Raw genomic sequence first — 22,281 nt, 5'->3', positions numbered from 1 at the left:
AAAGGAGCCACTGGAAACAGATCATTAGGCCAGGGGCCTCCCAGCTTCTCCTTTTCCCACCCTAGCCCATTTCCTGCCCTCAAAAGACTGCCTCACTAGTAGCTTGGGAGAACTGGTCATATGTTCCTTCCCATCTGACTGACCATTCAAACTCAAATCTCAGAGGTCCCTCTTCACTTCTTCCCACACAACCCAAAGGATTTGTAGTCTAGGAAACCAAAGAATAGTTTCATCAATAAATCAATTTATTTAAAAGAATATGTTACAATTAATTACACTAAGTGACATTTACCAAACAATTTTAGAGTGGTTAGCTCTAGAACAAGGAATGAAAGAAACACTGTTAGCCATTATGTGTCTGTGTATTTTCTCTTCACATTTCTTAAATCACAAATAAAAAATACAAGATACTGCAGTGAAAATACAATTAGAGTTTCTCTCAAATAAATTAAAAGTGTCATGGCCTGGGGAAAACTGAAGCCCAGCTCATCGGCTTAAAAGGGGGGCATGATATAAAATTGGTGTCCAAGGTTAGCAGTTGGCCCAGTGCCTCCACCCCATATCACTCCCCTCTTCAGTTCTGTTCCTCCCCAGAGCCCTAACCTTCCCACACAGCCTAGATTATTGCTGAGGAGTGAGCTGATGCTGTCCTGCTATGAGTGAGGCCTGGCATGATATACTCAGGTTTAGGAGCAGAGGAAGGCAGGAGGGAACTGGAAGATGAGGAGCTAAAGATGCACATCATCACTTCCATTCTCTCTCTCTGTGTGTTCAACCACATCATCCTCCCTCCAAAAGAAAGCTCACATGACACAATGAATCTGGTGAAGGAACCTAGCAGTATGTTGGGGTCCCACAGACCAAATGGTTTCTCCTGCTGAATCAATCCAGCCAGAGGGCACGATGGACAGAAGGGAGGGCACGGTGGTCCCTCCAGGTCTGGAGACTTCAAGTTAACCAGAATGCAGTCCCCTTTAAGAAAACTGCCTCCTAGGAACCAGGCCCATAGTTGGTAAATTCTGAGATGAGAGAGAGAGGTGTCATCTCCTGTCAGTGCCCTATATTGCTGCTCTAAGCACTGGGTTTGGAGCTACAAGAGGGGATAACCCAAAGCTACTGGCCTGGGTAACTGAAGGATGAAACTAGATGGGCCAGGCATGAGGATGTTGAACTAATTCCTTCCTGAGAGCTCTGTCCAGTCCTAGGAGCCGCCCTGAGCACCCACCTGTGCTAAGCTGAGGCCTAGGGCAAGGGGAGGGCAGAAAAACGGAGAGTAGAATAAAAATATAAAGAGCAGAGAGCCCAAAGCATGGCCCAGGAGAACCTTTCTACAGGGACAGGTTTCTCAGGGACTGCATTTTCTCCTGATCGCTAAAAAACTGAGCTTTTACCAAAGAGGACAGAAACTGATTTTGGAGGAGAGGACAACAGGAGATCAGGAAGATCCTGCTGGCTCTGCTGGGGCAAAGCAGGGGGAAGGGGCATCCCCTCCATTTCCCAGAGACAAACTGCAGAAGAAGACTGGGTAGAAGCCTCCCTGGGCAGAACCCAGGACTAAGGAAAGTAGTAGGGATTACAGAAAGGAAGTGCAGAGCACGGGGGAAAGGACTATCACACTAACACTGCTTCATGCAAAGAAGAGCTTGATCCTGTGGAGCCCCACAGCCATGGTGACTTCTGCCCATTGCATGAGGCCTGCTGCAGGTGGAAGAGGAGAAGGCGCGGTCCTCCAGGGTCTCCCTCCTTCCCCCTCCCTGCTGCAGCTGGGTGCTTTGTTCGTGGTACAGCCTCAGGTAGAGGCTGTTCCTAAACAGATGCTGCCAAAAGGCCAACGCCCTATGGGGCCCTCACCCAAAATCCAAAGCACCAAGTGAATGCTATGCCAGAAAGGGAACGGTGCAGCATCTACCTACTCGAAGGGGCCTCCATCCTAAGGGCATCCCCGCTACGTCTCGTATCCGGAGGTCAGCATTTGGGCTGTCGCACGGACTCCTGGATTTGTTCATTCCTCTCCCACTCTGAGGGAACAGGGGAAAATTGCTGCTATTTTTACAGTTTGAACACAGCTGGTGCCAAAAGCCTCTTTAGCATCTTCGAGTGGGAAATCAACATATCTTCTTTCGAGGGACCTTTGGCTCATTATTAAATTCATCCAAGCCAAAAGCAGTTAATTCTACGTCAAAGCCTTCAAATCAGGGATCATTCTCTGCAACTTTTAACATTCAGCATTCTTACATTTTGTACTCTGTGATCCCCCTGGGTCTGGAAAAGGTAAGGGAAGGTGGGATGTCCTATATGACCCAATAGTCCCTTGAGGCAAGTGGCTGCCAGGATAACAGAGCGAGAGAGAAAGAAAAGTGGCCTCACAATGATATGCAAAAACAAGTTACAAAAAAAGAAACTTCAAACCACCCCAACACTGCTCAGTTGAGTTGACTACAACCAGCTATGGTGCCTCCCAGTTAGACAAAGCAAAAGATACCACCCTATGGAGGTTTTTGTTCAGAAGGTGAAGAAGAGAAAAAGAAAAGAAGGCTCAAAGATGTGTTCCAGTTATTTCAGAGCCTGACTTAGAGGTCCTGATGCAGTATCTACAAAGCCCGGGGGCTGAGAATATTGCCCTACCCGAGGCAGCCCTGGCCCTACATTCTGGGATGGAGCTCTTAAGTCTCAAAAGGTCTAACTGCAAAGTCAGATAAGGAGCTCTTTGAGGAACAAAAAGGTTTTCCTTCAGTCTCCTTTTAATTAAAGGTTGAGATCCAACCCAAATCAACCATAGTCCTACTGCTCCTTCCTGGGTCCTCAGCTGGCTTGGATAGGCTATGGTTTGGTTGGCACAGACCACTGACCCATTCCAAGTCGCCCCAAAGCCTTGGAGATATTGTCAGATCCCTCCCCAACGCAGCTGTTTCAGGAAGTCAGAGATAATGTCATAGTTATGGGTGGTTACTGGTCAGGAATGGAGTAGGGAAAAGCTTATGCACACGGGGCATTTCTTCCTTCCTTTCCCCTGCCTAAGTCCAACCTTTGTGCCTAACGGTATCAGCTTTAACTCTGGCCAGTAGTACCATCACTGCTTCAGAAATGAGAGGGAAATAGGAAATTACGACCATGAAGTGTTTTAGGTTCCTGTGGCATCAACCTCCTGAGCCCACCCTCCCCTCCATTCTAGGCCAGTTGAGGGAAAGCATACAAGTGACCCTGGGGAAGCAGGAGGGAAATGTGGAATGTGGCTAGAAAGCCACGAGTGGAAGAGAGAGATGGACCAGAGAAACTGTCTTGGAAACAAGAGACCACACCAAGTTTTCAAACTCTCCCTGCAGATCTGCAGCCTGGCTGCCCTTGAGAAACACAGCTCCTTCTCCTCCCCAGCGGCCTCCTGGAAGATAAAGAAACTATGCTCCTTGCTTCTCAAACTCTATGGCAACCCATGAGCCAGAATCTTCACTCAATACAAAAAAGGGGGGAAAAAACCCAAGCAGGTTGTAAACTTTTCAAGTCCTTCATGAGGAGAGGTATTTTCCCTGTAAATTTTTTTTTTTCCTTTTTAAAGTTTGTTTCAAAATAAAGACAGCAAGAGAGAAGTCATGAATTCTAGTGAAAGGTGTGTAAAAACACAAGCTAAAAAAGGTACTGCCATCAATATGAAATTTAAAAAGAAATATATATATGTATATACGTGCAGCTAATTTGTGTATATATAATTTTTACATACATACATATATATGTCTGAACAGTGCAAATGGATGGAGTTCATAGTTCCAGTTTTAAAAATATAGTACAAGGAGAGTTTGTTGGTATGAGGCCCAGGTGAAAGGACAAAGATACCTTTGGCGAGTTGGTTGGGTGTATTTCTTTTTCTGTCTTAACTCAGTTGACTCCTGGTGCTGACCAATCTGTTGTTCTCTACCAGCTCAATTCCAGAGACATGAAATTCAGAAGGATTATTAATAATATTTAGTTTAGGGCTTTTGAATATAATGACTTTTTTCCTTTTTCTCTTCTTTTGTGTTAATGGTTACTCTGTCTGACATGGGAGATGAAAGGGATAAGAGGACGAGGGTGAAGAGAAGGGAAGGGGAGAAGGAAAGGCTAGGTGGCCACATCCCTCTGCTGTGACCTCGCCACCTGGAAAATGTTCTGAAAGGAAAAAAAGAAAAGAGTTATTGGGAAGCCTTAGGTGTCCACATTTCCCCCATCTGGAGACAACCCCTTAACTAGAAATGGAAAATGTATGACTAGATGACCTGATCTGACTGGCTTCTTCCACTGATCTAACTTCCCATCTAGAATCACAGCCTTTTAGAGCTGGAAGGGACCTTGGACATTAATTATCTGGTTCTGCCTTCTCGTTTTACAGACGACAAAGGATGAGAAAACCGAGATCTAGGGAGGCTGATTTGCCCAAAATCATAGGGAGAAAAAAAGCTGGTAGAAAATCCACATCTGATTCCCAGAACCCAATGTTCTTTCTTCTACACCAAGAATATAAATTTTCATGTTCCTGATTTTACCTTCTGAACCTCGGAAACATTTTCTTTGAGAATAAGCAGCTAATTATTCAGAATCTTCCAAATTCTGCTCCAGCACTGGCATATACAGACAGCAGTAAAGCAGTAGCAAAAACTTTCCCAAACATACACATTCTTGGTTATTAGCCTAGACAGCCTCTGTCATGGCTCATCCAGTCAGAACGGTTCAAACTGAGGACAGCTGCCCTTCTGGGTCAGGAACAACATGGAGGGTTATTTGATAAAAAACAGGCAGAGGAGGATCCATGAAGTCATGAGGGATGGAACAGCCTGTAGCCAGTGGCCACCCTCTGGACAAGGGTAGAAGCAGGGCTTTTTTGTACAGTCCATTCAGCATCCAAAGGCTAACCTCTCTGGAAGAGTATCCTGGCTCACACGGGATAACCAGTCTCTAACTAATATTCCTAGAAAGACAGAGATGGAGGTGAGGGTCCCTCATATTTGGCCATGAGCCTATAAATTAAAAAAAAAAAAAACAAAAAAAAAGACGAAAAAGTCAATTTAAGACTGTTTAGAATTACCTCTTTTCTCCACTTGAGCTCGCAGAACACCCTCTCGAAGCACTCATGCATGTAATTGAACTGGAAAAAAAACACAGCAACACTCACTGGCTTCTTAAGACGGGGCACCACAGGGCCACACCTTTGAACTCCTGCCCCCAGTCACCCCACCTTCCAAATTTGCTGAGCATGACAAGCACCACAAAACCGAGGCCTGGCTCATCTATTATTCTCTGGCTCCTTCTAGTGGTAACTGTGAGTCAAGTGGGATGTGAAATTGCCAATCCCAGTCAGGCGTAAAGGAAACACGGGGAGAACCTGGGCCTCTGAGATTCAAACAGGTTCCGATCTCAAGACAACGGCTATTTCTCCAGTTACGCATTTAGCTTAAGGTGAACTTTAAGCCCAATCTACTTTCCCCAAGCATGCTTCCCTGTCTACCACTCACATATGGTGTGAAGATTTTAACCCATCGAGGCTTCTTCTCTCCTCGTGCATATTCAAAACAGAAGGCCATTCCTTCTTCGTCAGTATCCCATCGCTGCATCTCATCCCATTCAAATGCTATTACTTGGTTCTAAACAACCAAGAACAAAAAGCATAAGTTTGAGAATGCTGGGGAGTTTAGGCAAGATGGCTCTGAACTAGGTAGCAGAAGAGACATGCGTGGAGATGTCAGGGAAAAGAGTGTGACAGAAGAATACAAGTCAGTGTAAACAGCCAAAGAAGGTGAGGAGCAGTGTGGATCAGTGCCTATGTACCCCAGTCAGAACAGTTTTGATTTCATTTCCCTCCAAGAAGAAACTAAAACCTAACAAGTGAGCGAGCATCAAAGTATCCCCAGCACTCCCAGCCCCAGCCCTCTGCTGAACTCTCACCTCTAGCTGTCCTTCCTCAGTGCAGGCATGCAGTTTAAAGTGCGTGATGCTGATGGCTGTGATAACATGCCCCTTCCTCCTGGAGTCACAGGCACAGTGGGGGAAGATGATTTCATTGTAGCCCTCACAAGTCCTTAGCATGTTGAGGTACTAGGAAAAAAAAAAAAAACGCAAGGAGAAACACTGTCACTACGGAACTAAACCACCAGGAAGAGCTGCTGAGATGGACCAAGAGAGAGAACCAAGAGAATCTCCTCACCCAGCAACCTGAAGACCTTGCCTCTGGTCTCACAGCATCACTAAGTTGGGACAGGACTCCAAGATGATCCTTTATGCCACTTTCAACTTCCACCTACTTACTTCCAACCCCACCTCCCTTCTCTACTTAAAAAAGATACACAAATGAAGCCAGAAGAGACACTGCAACAAAGACTCCTAGGACTAGAAAGGAACTCAGACTGCCATTTAGTCTGGCCCTCTACTTTCACCGTACGTACCTAAGGAATGGGCATCAAATCTATCCCTATAACTAAGGAAAAGGAGCTAATGCTTCTCCCCATGTCTTCTCCAATCAAAAGTTACAATGTGATGAGGATTAAGTTACCCAGAATCTCATATTCATAAAATGTTTAAGCTGAAAGAGACTTTAAAAGCTAGTCATTTATAGAAATCCAGAGTAATATGAGACTTGCTTAGTCGCAGGTAATAATAAGTAGCACAAGCAGGATTAGAAGCCAAGTTTAGTTTCTAGGCCACTCTGATTCTTTCTTTACCACCAACTAGTCCCCACATTAGCCCCACTGTCCCCTGGGTCTCCAGTATATATGCCTTCTTAAAAAGCATCTGGACCAAAATCAAGCGACATACATGACCTTCACAGGTACAATGCTACAAGATTAATCCAGAGAAGTCTCTGAACTATGGACTCTAACTCAGCTCTTTCTTCCCTCTCCTCCACAGTTAAGGCTGTCCTCTCTTTTACTCAACTCACTATTTCCCTATTTATTTTTGCTGAGGTAAAATAATAGTAACTTTGAAGATGAAAAATTATAAAAGAGTAGGAAGAACACAGGGACAACTTCAATTCAGAAGTGCTACAATACTTCATTTGCATCCCTTTTCTTCTCTCATCTCTCCCTCCTTCTATCACCCTACTCCATCCCCCTTTAACATCATCCTTCCTGTATCAGTGATAAATGTGGATACCGCTGAGCGCTGCTATTGGCACTATGACGAAAAGAAAGCCCTGGCCACTATACTTTGGTGTAAGTATGACTGACAGGCAGCGGGCAGCATAGGAGAGAACTCCTCTGGGGTTCTAACAAGCAGCAAAGATTGGGACAGGCAGCAGTACACAGAGAAGTGATTACGAGCCTGAGCCCAGAATGCCCTGGGCTTGAATCCTGGCCCCATCACTTCCTAACTATGTAAGCTTGGCAAGTTACTTGAACTCAAGCAACTGACTAAATCCTAGGAGCATTAGTTTCCTCTTCTGTAAAAAGGGAAATAATAATAGCACTTACATCATACAGTTACTTGTGAGCATTCAAGTACTTAGCACAGTACTTCACACATAATTAGGTATTCAACAAATGATAGCTTAAAAAAATAATTTTAAGGCCTCCGTTATCCTTAGCCAGAGGTCTCAACTATCGTCTCTCTCAAGAATGCCCTGTGAAATGATGTATATGGAAATTGCTTTTAAAAACTCCAGGAGAAAAAAGCATGAGAGTGAGATAGATGAAACATGAATGGCAGGAAGTTGAAGGCTGTGGAAGCTGGGTAATGAGTACATGGGGACTAAATGTACTATTCTTTCAACTTCTTTACATATTTGAAAATGTCTACAATAAAATGAGAAAAGAAAAAGAATAATACCTGTAACCAGGTAACCAGGCCTGCCGCACTCAATCCCAGTCATCCTCCTACCACACTTATCAGAAACTTTCTACATGGCTCAATAAGTGGCAAATTCTGCTCAAAGATGCTTAAGAGCTCTGCAAATGCCAATGAGCTGTCATGGAGCCTTGACACTAGTTCTGCTCATGTCCTTCAAGAAAAAAGGCTTTCATAAAACACACTTGCTAAGAGTTCTCTTCTTTGAGAGGCACCACTACTGTTTCAAAAAATATTTCTGCCATATTCCTTATTGGGAGTTTTACTGTATAGATTTTTTAAAAAGAGAGAAACATGTAGACAAAGGGAGAGATTAGAAAAGATATCAGAAGAGACATGGAGCTCTGCATATCTGGAACTCTCTTCTTGAGCCCTTGCATAAATTACCTAGGGACCTCCCCTCTGTCATCTGGAAACAAAGGACACTGCTGCCACCCTCCCCTCTCTGATGTGGGGACAAACATGCTTTGAACCAGACAGAAATGGGTTCAAGTCCTAGTTCCACTTCTGACAAGCTATGTGGTCTTGGGTAAGAATCTTCACCTCTCAGACTCCACTTCTCTTCTGGAAAGTGGGGATAACACCCGCATGGCTGTTACGAGGAGGAAATGAGAATGTGCACACAGCGCCTAGAACAGGACCAGGCATACAACATGTGCTCCTCTCTCTCCCCTTTGCATTAAAAGGCTCATTTATCCCTCCATATTAAAAAATGTAGTCCTTGAAAGCACAAGGCCTTCAGGGGACTTCCTAATGGCATAATATCTAAAAATAACCTGAGTGAAAACTAAGGGCACCTGTGGCCTTGGTGAGAAGACACAGGTCAAGTCTCATTGGGGAAACTTCAGGTTTTCAGAGATACTGAGGTCAGGCAGTATTTCTCAGCTTTATGTGGGCAATCTCTACATTCCTGGATTTGCACAAAGTATAAACAGAAGAAACATTTAAAATTTTACATAAATCCAAAATTTCCAAAAGTGAATTTTTCCTTTCAAACATATTTACATAAGGATGTAGCTATATATTTAAAACACAAAACCATCCTGTCCATTCTCCTTTCATATTAAATTCTGAGTAACTAAATATGTGCCCTAAATTACCTTCCTTGATTCACATTCCACTTCGATGATGGCCCACATTAGGCCAGAGAAGAGGAAAGGTATAGCATGGGACATTTTATAAATGCTCAATATTCAGCAAGATAAGTAAATATAGAAACAGTATAGTTATTAAAGCAGAGATGCAGTACTTAACAGAGCAGAACACTTTACGTGAGTGGGCTGAGGTCATTCTGGAGAACTCTCTGTTCCACCAAACAACCTGCCAAGGGTCAAATCAGGTCTAAAATTGAACTAAGGGCTTAAGAGGAACGTTGGAAGCCAACTCTCCCAAATTCCTAGAGTAGTGATTCTGAAGCACTTACAGTTTCAGAATCACCTGGGGCTTCTGTAAAAATCTTTTCTACCCCCAAAGATCCTGGCTTAGTAAACGTGAGGTGGGGTCCAGAAATCTGAATTTTAATTAGGCTTCACAAGTGATTCTCATGTAATTAAGCTGGGGACCAGTTTGAGAAACAATGACTTTCACATATACTGCCTTATGTGAAAATAATTACAAATTATGTTGAGAAACACTAACACAGAAACTTCTTGTTTGTCAGTTCAACAATGGCAAAATCAGATCACTCCAACATAAGAAAAACATAAATTACAGATGTCTACTATTTGTATGAGAGTAAAACATGGAAAGAAAAAACAACATCTCTCTTGTACATTATATTCTCAACCATCAAAATTTGAGGTTCCATCTAACTTTGCAAATGAGTAGAAAACAAAAACATTTTTTGATCATACTGGGCATTACAAACTATGGCAAAGATAGGATCTGTCCTCCATATTTGGAGAGCAAGGGGACTTATACAAGGCTTATTTACCTACCAAGAACTTGGAAGTATTTTGTCAAGATTCTACTTGATAGCTAGCAATCTGAACATCTCTATTTTACAGAAAAGAAATTAAACTGAGAAGTCTGTTCAATTGCTAAGTCTCAGTGATTTGGCCTAATCTTAGGCCTATACCATATTAAGTTGCTATAAATAATGGTATCAAGACCTATGGGCTCCGAAGGGTCCATCTGAGTTGGAAGTTTCAATGTATTGACCATGACCATTGGCTGGCTAATGTCTCTGAACACTAATACTTGAATACATGAAATTGTACTTGAATAAAATTCAAAATTTGGGGGGTTTTCTTTAAAATCTGATTGCAGTATTATGGGGCTAGAACACACTTATATGCTGGCACTAGTTTTTTAAGAAAAAAGAATTCCATGAATGTTTAAGCATATATTTTGCACTCAATTCTGATGACCGACGGGGAAACACATTAATATACCAACTGTACTCGAGTTCTTAACTGGGTGATTACAAGATATAAACCTGAGTCTAAAAATAATTTCATAATAGACTACTAGGCTTGTTAAATTCAGATTTTCTGTATTCTGCCAGAGAACAACCCAAACCTATTTATTTCTCTAGCTCTTTGCACTGTGCCTGGCACACAGTTGGTGCTCAATAAATATATTTTGTTGAATGCATAAATGGAAGATAGCATATTTGGAGCCCTGTATGTGCAAAGAAATAATATGTATTCCATACTGGTATTATCAGAAGTCCTTATGAAATTATTTTGATTCTATTGGCTTTGGCAAAGGTAAAGAACTATTGCAGAGGTTGACGGCCCTCTAGTATTTGGCCCATTTCACCAAAAAGATGCAGATAGATCTGTCAGAATCATGTATTATATAGAAGACAATGCCATTATCCTAAACAACAGATGGAAGTTGAGTTTTCAAATCCTATCTCCCACATAGTAAAATTCCCTTAACCAAAATTCTGCCAAGACTTAATTCTATTTGAAAGATTTTTGTGTTGTCTATTTCAGCCTGTTGGTATGCAGAACATTGGTAGATGGTTCCCTGATCTTTGGCAGTTTTCTAAGGCAAAGAGATGTATTACTTTTCATCATATAAGTGATAAAATAACTCTCCCAGCTAGACATAAGATTATGGGCTAAGTTTAATGGATGACTTGTTTGCATCCTTATTCCAAGTCAATTAATCTAGACGGATGAGCATTCCCTCATAAAAAGTACACAGAGGGGCAGGCCCGGTGGCACAGTGGTTAAGTTCGCACCTTCCGTTTCAGCGGCCTGGGGTTCGCCAGTTTGGATCCCAGGTGCAGACATGGCACCGCCTGGCAAGCCATGCTGTGGTAGGCGTCCCACATATAAAGTAGAGGAAGATGGGCACAGATGTTACCTCAGGGCCAGTCTTCCTCAGCAAAAAGAGGAGGATTGGCAGCAGTTAGCTCAGGGCTAATCTTCCTCCAAAAAAAAAAAAGAAATAAAATAATAATAATAAAAAAAAGAATTGAAAAAAAAGTGCACAGAAAGTACAAAAGAAATTCAAGTGACCTATCAGAATCATTACTAATGCAATTCCTGCCTTGTGTGAAATCATGAAAAATTATAATTGGAAAATTTTCAACTATATGTGAATTTGCCAAGAAAGAGATTTTAAAATGCTACAAGTGGAAGTTTTTGTAAGCATTCTTTACAAATTTTATTTTTGACAATTTCCATGCCTGTATTTATGGCAGATACACATTGAAAACTAATTTTAAAACATTTAAGGAATATCCTAGGCAGCCCTCTCCAACAGAACTTTCTATGGTGATGAAAATGTCTGTATCTGAGCTGTCCAATTCAGTAGCAACTAGCCATGTGTGACCACTCAACACTTGAAATGTGGTTAATGCATCTGAGGAACTGAATTTTAAATTTTATTTAATTTAAATGAATTTTAAATTTAACTGGCCACACAAAACTGGTAGCTATCAAATTGAACTCTAGGACATCATACTAACCAAAACCATCACTCAGCATAAATGTGTAACTAACTGCAGAGAAGGAAGTTGTAAAAGCATATGATTTTGTGATTGCTAAATCACAACTAAAATAATTTCCAATGTTAAAAATCTATCAATTCTTACAGAATCTTTATCATATCAAAAGTTGTGCATATCTTGTGTTTTACAGTTTTTTTAATCAAAGAGAACATGTCTGGCTATTATTAATAATAAAGTTATTCCTACACAGGGCACAATAAGCTCTTTGTGTGCTAAATGGAGGAACACAATGGACTTTACATCAAGGTCTACAACCCTCTCCTTTGTTTTACTTAGTTAAGCCACTGACCAGGTTACAATATCTTTCAAAAATGACTGGGACAACAGGTTTAAGAGATAAGAAGGGGCATTTTATAAAGAGATGGTGGGGACATAAACCTACCATGACCATTTTCCTTTGTTCATACAGCTTCTGTAATTGGTAGGACTTTTCCTCTGCTTTGATGTAACCTTTTTTCACATCATCAACAGCCTGTCACCAAAACAAAGGCAGGAAGAAACGAATGTAAAAATTATTATCAAGTACATTCTTGATAAAAACAGACAAAGATAAGTTTTCAGAATAACTCTTATCCATGTGGACCACCATCATCATCATCACCAGTGAACTCTACCACGTGGGGATATTATTGGAATAAGTAGCATTTAAAGAGTGTCTGGTATGTGCTCAAGGATTGCTCCACGCACATGAGGGATCTGGTTTGACATGTTAAAAGATTTAAATTCCAGGTAATTTATATATGTGAAACAATTAGAGGATACTGAAAGATGGCATATAACACTGTATTAAAGGTAACAATGAAGTAGCAAAAATGTATGGTATAGATAGTAAGTGATAATATGTAGTCAGAACAGGAGGGCTTATTGACAATTGTAGTTATCAGGGAAGCCTTGATTGGACCCCAAAGGACAGTCTGAATAAAAGAAACTACAAGCTGAAGCCAGGAAATAGAAACGAGTTTGAGCTTAAATACACTCAAGAGACAGATCTGCTTGATTTGAATAAAGGGTACATGTTAGGGGACAATGAAAAACAATGCTGGATGGGTACGTTAACAGATTAGGAAGGATCCTAAAAAGCAGGCACAAGAATTTAGACTTAAGGACAGCAGGGAGCTAAAATAAGCACTAAAAAATAGATTTTTTAAAAGAAAGACTGACTGGCGTATGAGTGCCAAATGAATTATGGTTAAGGAGAGAATGAAACACAGGAGGACTAGTGATGTTGTGGTATTTTAAGCATGAAGTGAAACAAGATCTTAAACTAGCGTGGTAGCAACTGAAAGAGAGGAAGTGATAAATCTGAGACCGTGAATGGAAAAAATCCCAGACAGGACTTGATACAGGCACGAAGGCACCCAGGTATAATATGCTAATTCTAAACTACACCTGGTTCAGCTATATGAAATATGCATCCCCTTCCTAACTTCACTCCACCCCAAGAAAAACCTTTAAAATCTAATGGAAGGGAAAACTGATCTCTGGGACAAAAAAAGAAAAAGAATAAATAGAATCATTTGTCCAGGGCATTCAGAATCTAACCTCAGTGAGTTCCAGCACAGACACCTCTAGACAGGCACCAGGCAGGGGGCCCACTTGAACCTCTATCAAAAGACTGCCCATTTCCTTAAGTAGAACTCATTCCCTATAGTGTTTTAAGGAAAAATGTTTGCATAACAGAACGAGTTCAAGATTGAAATCAAGAGAATAGTTCAACTTCTAGCTCCGTCACCTATCAACGTGTGCTTGAGTAAGTCACTAAAACCCTCTCAGTCTGTAAAACAGGAAGGATACTCGTCTCATAAGTAGACAACAAAATGAGGTAACAGATGTTACGAGTTTTGTAAAGTACACATAAATAGTTATCATTAGCATTGTTCAGCTAAGTTCTTCTAAGAACCACACAAGGATATTAATGTCCTTCCTGGGACTGCTTAATGGAAAGATTATGCCAGTCTCTCCCCAATCCTAGTCATACAAGCAAGGAGTCACTTAGGCACAGAGGATTATATTCACAGAGGGGACACTTGACAAGAACTGGCACACAACGTCCTAAGAATATGAACACTTGGTTATTGATCACCAAAAGATTTGGCTGCACCAGGCCAAATTTAAACCAGTTACTGAAGAGCTGGGAGAGAAGTAAAGAAGGAAAACAAAGAAATACATATTGGTCTGTCTATTCCGTTTCCCAAGTAACTTAAAGTGTTATTAGCTAAGGGAAAAGGCTCTTCTGATGACCAAATAAAAATACTGTATATCTGTTTTGTTCGTATCCCCAGTACCGAGCACTGTGTCTGACTTGTTACAGCACTTAAATATTTGATGAACATATCGCCAGCGTCAGAGTGAACATCCACGCCAGCAACTCTAAGTGAACTGTTTTCACGTGGGGCAGTAACAACGTTCTCTCCCATTTCTAATCAAGATTATATTGCTTGACTAGCCCTGAGTGGAAAACATAAATATCACCACATTGGATTCCTTTTCTTCTTAATTAGAAATTTTTTAGGGCCAGCCCAGTGGTGCCGTGGTTAAGTGCCCATGTTCTGCTTCTCGGCAGCCCAGGGTTCACCAGTTCGGCTCCTGGGTGTGGACATGGCACCGCTTGGCAAAAGCCATGCTGTGGCAGGCATCCCATGTATAAAATAGAGGAAGATGGGCATGGATGTTAGCTCAGGGCCAGTCTTCCTCAGCAAAAAGAGGAAGATTGGCAATAGTTAGCTCAGGGCCAATCCTCCTCCTCAAAAAAAAGATATTTTTTATTAAAGTAAAAGATGTAGATAGTTTAAAAAAAAATCAAACATTACTAAAAGGCTTCTGATAAAAACAGTCTCCTGATCCCACAGCCTCATTACACAGATGCAACTACTCTGAAGCACTTTAAGCAGTTTGTGATATTCCTTCCATAATTCTAAATGTCATGTTAATAAATGTCCATTATGTCATGCTTACACTGATAATTCCTAACAGGAATTTTAAATATTGTTGACTTGCTCTGTTAAAAATATTAAGTTTTAGCTTTCTTATACTACCCAATCATTCCCACTTCCTCTTCCTCCAACCTCTCAATAAAAAATTAAACCAATATTCAGTATTATTATAATCAATACATTATTATAAGCATGCAGACATTGTTCACAACTAAGCTATGTACTGTACCATGACTTTCTTTCTTGTATATAATCTTTTTTCTCTGATGTTAACTGCCTCATGTTTTTGTTTGTAACTTTCCACATGCCTACACAATAATCAAACACCAAAACTCCTCTCCATTCATTCAAATATTCATTTTCTAAAAATTTTGGCAGTTCTCATCTGCTGTGGTCCCTCTCCTGTTCTTTGTCCTTGTAGGTTTATGCCTTTTAAATTCCATTACTAATATTCTAGCGAGTGTTCAGGAAGGAGCAGCTTAAATAAGTGTGTTCAATCTGCCAGGTTTAGCAAGAATTTAAATATATTCTACCACGAATTTTGACCCGATTAATTTCTTTTTAAAGAAAAGGCTCATTATCTTTATTATTTAATATTTCATTAATTCTAAGGTGCACCTTTTTTTCACATTTCTTCATCTCTGAAATTGGGATGCATCTTACAATCGATGTCTCAGTTTAATTAGCAGCTTTTTTCTCTTTCTTAGCAGTACATAAAATAATAGTGCATCTTATAATTAATGGCATCTTAGAATTGATGAAATAACGTTAGATATTCCTACCATCAAAAGATGATACAAAAAAATAACCTAAAATTAAGTATGGGGAAAATTTTAGCATTATTTTCCAAAAGGCATAATTGTTTACCTAGTCAATCAAAAAATCATTTGAGTCCTTGTGCACTGTTGGGAATGTAAAATGGTGCAGCTGCTCTGAAAAACAGTATGGTGCTTCCACAAAAATATTGAAAATAGAATTACCATATGATCCAGCAATCCCAATTCTGGGTACGTTAAAAGCAGGATTTTGAAGAGACTTTTAGACACCCATGTTCATAGCAGCATTATTCATAACAGCTAAGAGGTGGAAGCAACCCAAATGTCCACTCACAGATGAATAAACAAAATGTGATATACACATACAATGGAGTGTTATTATTCGGCCTTAAGAAGGAAGGAAATCCTGTCCTATATTACAACATAGATGAGCCTTGAGGACATTATGCTAAGTGAAATAAGCCAGTCACAAAAAGACAAACACTGTATGATTCCACTTACAGGAGGTATCTACAATAGTCAAATTCATAGAAACAGAAAGTAGAATGGTGCTTGCCAGCGGCTGGAGTGAGGGGGAAATGATTTGTTTGATGAGTTTAGAGTTTCAGTTTTGCAAGATGAAAAAGTTCTGGAGATTCATTCCACAACAATGTGAATATTCTTAACATGACTTAACTGTACACTTAAAAATGGTTAAAAAGGAAAAAAATTTTATCAAATTATAAATCTTGGAAATACAGTTGACCGTATGTCAATTATACCAGAAAAAGCTGTTAAAAAAAAAAATCATATGAGGGGCTGGCCCAGTGTTGTGGTAGTGAAGTTTGGCATGTTCTGCTTTGGCGGGCCCAGGGTTTGTGGGTTCGGATCCCAGGTGCAGACCTATACCACTTATCAAGCCATGCTGTGGCGGCAACCCACATACAAAATAGAGGAAGACTGGCATGGATGTTAGCTCAGGGCCAGTCTTCCTCAAGCAAAAAGAAGTGGATTGGTAACAGATGTTAGCTCAGGGCCAATCTTCCTCACCAAAAAAAATAAAATAAAATAAATGAGGCAATAGGAGAGTTTGGACAAGTTACTGAGATACTGCTACAAAAGTAATATTTTACTTTTGCCTTCCTTAGTTCTATAATTCAAAAATAATTTCACATGCTCTGCCTTGTTTAAATTTTGATACTCATAAAAAAAAGTGTGAGGTACTACTATTACCCTTTAACAGATCAGAAAATGGATCTCTGCAAAGCTATGCTAAGGATTTACCCAATGCAGAGCTTGTGCTTGAACCAGATATTTTAATTCCTGCCTAATGATTTTTCCACTTCAACAATACAAAGAAAAAAATATTCCATTCATAATTGTAATAAAAATATAAAATAGTTGGGAATTTATTTAAGGGGCATGTGTGAAACATAAAACTACAGAACTTTATTTGGTGAAACAAAAGAGGAGTTAATAAAATAGAAATACTATGCATTTATTTGGGAGTACTACAGTAATTAAAAATGATGATTCTGGGGGCTGGCCCCATGGCCGAGTGGTTAACTTCACACGCTCTGCTTCGGTGGCCCAGGGTTTCTCCAGTTCAGCTCCTGGGTGCAGACATAGTACCACTCATCAGGCCATGCTGAGGTGGCGTCCCACATGCCACAACTAGAAGGACCCACAACTAAAATAATATGCAACTATGTACTGAGGGGCTTTGGGGAGAAACAGGAAAAATAAAAATCTTAAAAAAAAAAGACTCTTCTTCAGTTAAATTATGAATTTAACAAGAATCCAATTAGAATAGTAATAGGATACTTTATAAAGTGTTAAAAAATGGGTTAAAAATTATTTAGAAAGTAATTTTTAAAACAAAATATTTACAAGGAAGTAAAAAGTAAAGATAGTATTCACTATGTATATGGTTCTGCTATAAATTCATTATTTATAAAGTCATAATAATATAAACACTGAATACTGATCTAACATATATTATAATTTGACTATATGAACAGAATGGGAGAGATGAAAAGAGGGGTATGCAGTGGGAATGGGGAGGAAATGGACTAAAGTCTCATCTTCTACAGTGGGAAATTAAGAGATAATGATTCAATCTGAAAAATTAAGTAGGAGCAATATAACCAAGTTATAATAGAGACATGGAAGTAAATATAAGACAAAACAAAACAAACAACAACAAAAAACAAAGCTAATAGAGGTGAAAGTGGTTGCCTATGGGGGGAGATGAAGGTAAGTGGGGTCAACTAATATTTTTCATAAGAACCCATGTAGAACTATTTGATGCTTTAAACTATGTATGTATGATTTTTTTTTTCCTCTGAGGAAGATTAACCCTGAGCTAACTTCTGTGCCAATCTTCCCCTATTTTGTACGTGGGTCACCACCACAGCACAGCTGCTGATGAGTGGTGTAGGTCCGTGTCTGGGATCCGAACCTGGGCCGCCAAAGCGAAAGGTGCTGAACTTAACCACTAGGTCACAGGGCAGCCCCTATGTATGTATGATTTTGATGAAAAGATTTTGAAAAGATACATACCAATAATGATCATTTTCTGTTATTTAAAAAAATAATAAATATATTTTAAACTCCAGGATATCTTCACTTCTTAAACTTACTTATCTTTTGTGAAACGGATAGAACATTTTACAAATTTCACTAAGATCTAAGAGGTAAAGCAGCTTACCCAAGGAGTTAGGCTGCACTGGCAAATTACCCACTACATACAAACAGAAAAAGAAATCCAGGAAGATCAGTTCACCCACCTGATGAAAGAAGTAAGTAACAGCAAGGTCATTGTCATTTAAGAGGATTTCTTCTTCTGTAGTAAAAAGCCATTTTCGAATGGTCAGGCAGGTGCCTGGCACAGCTGATGTGTAATTCTGGACGTAGAGTTTATGAGGAAATTCATTAGGTGCCAGCTTACGTACTGAAGAAAAGAGAAAACAAAGAAAGCTAGAGTGAAAAGATATATAAGGAATTTCCCAAGTATAAACTATGTAAGGCAAATCGAGAATGGCAGGTTATCATTAACCAGAACACCAGCATAGATCCATCAAGGAGCTCTGCTTCAGGACCACAAAATAACTATTTGTCTAGCCAAATCTATCCCTTCTAACTATGACTGTGGAGCACAAACTGACTGAAATCTATCAACTGAAGGACACACCCTTCAGTTAACATGCTGATTCTGCAGACAGCACCTGCTCCAAAGTCAGTTAAAATAACTGATCCATTATCTGGTAAGTTACAGCAACATCCTCTCCTCCTACCCAGCTATGGTGCAGTCTCTCTCACGTGGCAATTCTCAATGAACTGCTTTTATTGTCAGGAGCTGAAAGGCTCTCCCTATACCCTCACAACTCTTAAGACATTTATCAAAGTGAAAAGTATCTTCTGAGTAACATTACTTCCTCTTCCTAACAAGGCACAAGCAGGATAAAATATTACCACTTTAAATTTCTATACTGCTTTTCTTTGGAAAGGCTCAGAGTTTTATTCTCTTGATGTTTACTTGGCTTCATATTACTGCAAAAGACAGATTTAATATTTCCCATTTTATTTATTAACTGAAGCTTAGAAAAGATAGATAAGATTAGAACTCAAGTGTCCTGGTTCCTTAGCAATCCTTTGTAACATTTATATCTGCCTACTTGGACTGTAGGGAGCTAGAAAGATAAAGAATAATAGGGAGATGGCTGCTTCAGAGTGAATCAAAGTTATTTTACCTTGACCAGGGACAGCAAGGTGACCCAAATCTACCAAACTCTCCCTCTTTCTGGCATGAGTAAGGTATGACCAATCAATATTAGTTGTCATTTCTAGCCTTAGCCCTGTCTACATACAATGCGGAAAAGTCCCATACATAAACTGTAGGAAATCTATGTCATTCAGAGCAAGCCCTCAGACTTCTTCCCCTCTGTGGTCTCGATGCAACCAATGTGACCGCCATCCCTAGTTTTTATAAAATAATATATAAGAGAAACTTCCTGTTGCCATACAATAAAATTTCCCAGGAAGAAGATATCTATTCGCACAGAAACTTAAATATATGCATTAAAGCAAAGGCTTTTAAGCAATGTATCTCTTTCTAACTCCTGAAAACAAAAAGCTATTCCTAAAAATCTACAGAAAGCATGAAGTACACTAAAACAAATTATGGCTAATTAGAACATTCTCTCTTTTTAAGGCTGTTTCATTGGAATACATTAATTTTGAACCTCTGATTTTAAAAAACCTCATGAAATTATCTGCTTCAGTGCTGGGCACAAGTCACTTATACTTACAAAAAAGGAGACAGGGTCTACAGTGATCAGATACCCTTTTGACTTAGACTTAATGGGATGTGCCCACTCCGCTTGTTGGGGACAGTCCTAACGAGTGGGATCTCTTGTCTTCAAGCTCTTCTCTAGGCAAACAGTTTCATTCTGACAGCTTCTGGGAGCTTCGGTCTGACAGTATTAAAATAAAATACCCCCAAACAAAACTTAGTATTAGCCACTGGCACTTACCAAAGGAATGATTGATCACTTCAAATAAGGCAAAATAATTCACCGTCGTACTGTCCATGCCAACCTTTGCTGCAATAGCCTAAAAGTGTAAATAGCATAGATTAGTTTCAGGGAAACTAAATCAGACAATACTGTGGGAAAAGACAGGTGCATGCATGTGGGAGGAGGAGAGGGGAGGGGTTATGCCATCTTGGTGTCACATAAACTAAATTCACGGTCCATAACTATTCTTCTTTGTATGTACGTGTACATGTATACATGCAAACGTATTTATGAAATAAAAGGAAAAAATACTAGTATTTGACCCAAACAGCTAGGATCTCTAAATATGAGGTTCTCCTCTCCAATTCAAGCTGATAATAGTCTTTCCTTAAACATCCGCTTTCTTCTCTGACATATGACTTCATCCCACAAGGGTCTTTTTTAACAGCACTTAACAAGAAATGTACCTGTTAAGTATAGACCTTAAGAAGAAAATAAATTCTTATATATCCAGTCTCACACATTCAACCTACATTTAACACAGGCTGTTAACATACAAGATCTATATCTTTGGTTCTTGAGCTTAAAATACTATTTGTCAACTTTGTTCATGCTTCATAGATTATTCTTGTCTATTTTTCAGATGATCCATGTCTCAGCCTGGGGTTTTCCTTTTCCTAAGAATTATCATCATCAATATCCACATGAAAATAGCAAAATGTTGGGACAACAGAGGCATACTGAACAAGCCTTAGTCCTTTTCTCTAGGAACTAAGATCCTAACATGACAAATAAAAAAGAAATGGAAAGACTCCATGTGTAAATAAATGAAAACTGAAATTACATAAAACAACAACAACAAAAACACAAGGCAAAAAACACAAACTAGTGGTACCAAAATTCCTTTTCAAGATCAATCCCTACATAAATTACATGTTAACTGAACAAGATAAAATTGCTGAATATTAGTGTCTCAGTTAACCAAATATGACTACATTCTTCTTCCCATATTTGCCACATTTATCTTCACATATTAGACCTAGGGTTATCACTGATGTGAGGTAGGAACTGGAGAGTGTCAGTGTTCTAAGTTACTGCTCTATACTGCACTGGATAGAAACTGAAATGCTCTCAAGGTTTGGAAAATGCTTATAGGTAGAAGTCTCAGTAACAGAGTGAGGAGGAAAGTGCAAAAACAATCAGGCCTTGGGGCCAGCCCTGTGGCACAGTTGTTAAGTTCAGTGCGTTCCACTTCAGCAGCCCAGGTCAGTGGGTTCGGATTTTGGGCACAGACCTACACCTCAAGCAAAAAATGAGGAAGACTGGCAACAGGTGTTAGTTCAGGGCTAATCTTCCACAGGAAAAAAGAAAAAAATCAGACCTTGCTGGAAAAATACTGGAAAAAACCCAAAACATCAGCAAGCTGTAAAATTAACATTTTTCTTGCAATCACCCCACCATTTATAATTTGAGAAATACCTCAGATTCTGCACATATCCTTTGCCATGGTGTACAGTATATGAGTAAAGGATTAGTTTTTGTTTTCCACAAAGGAGAAATAAGCATTAATACCCAGAAACCTGCTAGTCTCCCTGAAAATCTTGATGAAATCAGGATTAAGAGCAACGAAGAGGCCTAAAAGCAACAAATATACCCAGCAGCCAGATTATGATCTTTAAATACAATTTCTAATTGAAAGGACCCAGGACTCCTCGGGAAAATGGCTGACTCTAAATCTAGGGTAGCAAATATACAAAGATGAGCCCAGACATCTTGCTGTACTAAAAAGCAAGAATGCTACTATAAACAAACAGTTTGCATGGAAAGATTATAGGAGCAGACGGGAAGGAGCTTCCATTGGCCAAAGATGGAACAACTTGAGCATCAAAAAGATATATATGCTCGGGGCTGGCCCCGTGGCCGAGTGGTTAAGTCTGTGCGCTCCGCTGCAGGCGGCCCAGTGTTTCGTTGGTTCGAATCCTGGGCACGGACATGGCACTACTCATCAAACCACGCTGAGGCAGCATCCCACATGCTACAACTAGAAGGACCCACAACGAAGAATACACAACTATGTACTGGGGGGCTTGGGGAGAAAAAGGAAAAAAAAAAAAAAATCTTTAAAAAAAAAGATATATATGCTCTTGCTTAAATCATATTAAATATCTAAAAACTCACACAATACTAAAAAAATAAAATAATTATCCCACAGACATCACTGGAATCAACTGGGGCACCAATTCTTTACTCTGAAAATTGGCAATAAAAGGAAAGAATTAAATATTTATACTCCCTTTCCTACA

The 22,281-nt window shown here is 39.8% G+C and overlaps 1 protein-coding gene across 5 annotated transcripts in view; it reads right to left on the bottom strand.

The window, feature by feature from the left end:
• Positions 1-222: 222 nt before the first annotated feature.
• SNX27 (sorting nexin 27) overlaps positions 223-22,281 on the bottom strand; it is a 67,250-nt gene continuing 45,191 nt past the window's right edge. For 3 of the 5 annotated variants that reach the window (XM_014868200.3, XM_044757650.2, XM_070496914.1), the window contains 7 exons: positions 19,997-20,075; positions 18,251-18,414; positions 12,156-12,245; positions 5,911-6,060; positions 5,481-5,609; positions 5,054-5,113; positions 223-4,140 (listed from right to left, as the gene is read on the bottom strand). In XM_014868200.3, the coding sequence (XP_014723686.1) occupies positions 4,093-4,140; positions 5,054-5,113; positions 5,481-5,609; positions 5,911-6,060; positions 12,156-12,245; positions 18,251-18,414; positions 19,997-20,075 (720 nt within the window). In that variant the 3' untranslated portion in view covers positions 223-4,092. Of the gene's footprint in view, positions 4,937-5,053; positions 5,114-5,480; positions 5,610-5,910; positions 6,061-12,155; positions 12,246-18,250; positions 18,415-19,996; positions 20,076-22,281 lie in introns of all 5 variants that reach the window. The other 2 variants (XR_001402420.3, XM_044757648.2) reach the window with 2 other exon arrangements.

This window comes from Equus asinus, chromosome 25 (genome assembly GCF_041296235.1).
Source record: "Equus asinus isolate D_3611 breed Donkey chromosome 25, EquAss-T2T_v2, whole genome shotgun sequence".
Taxonomy (NCBI): domain Eukaryota; kingdom Metazoa; phylum Chordata; class Mammalia; order Perissodactyla; family Equidae; genus Equus; species Equus asinus.
The sequence above is the reverse complement of the archived record's forward strand: the minus strand, read 5'-3'. Positions and strand labels throughout refer to the sequence as shown.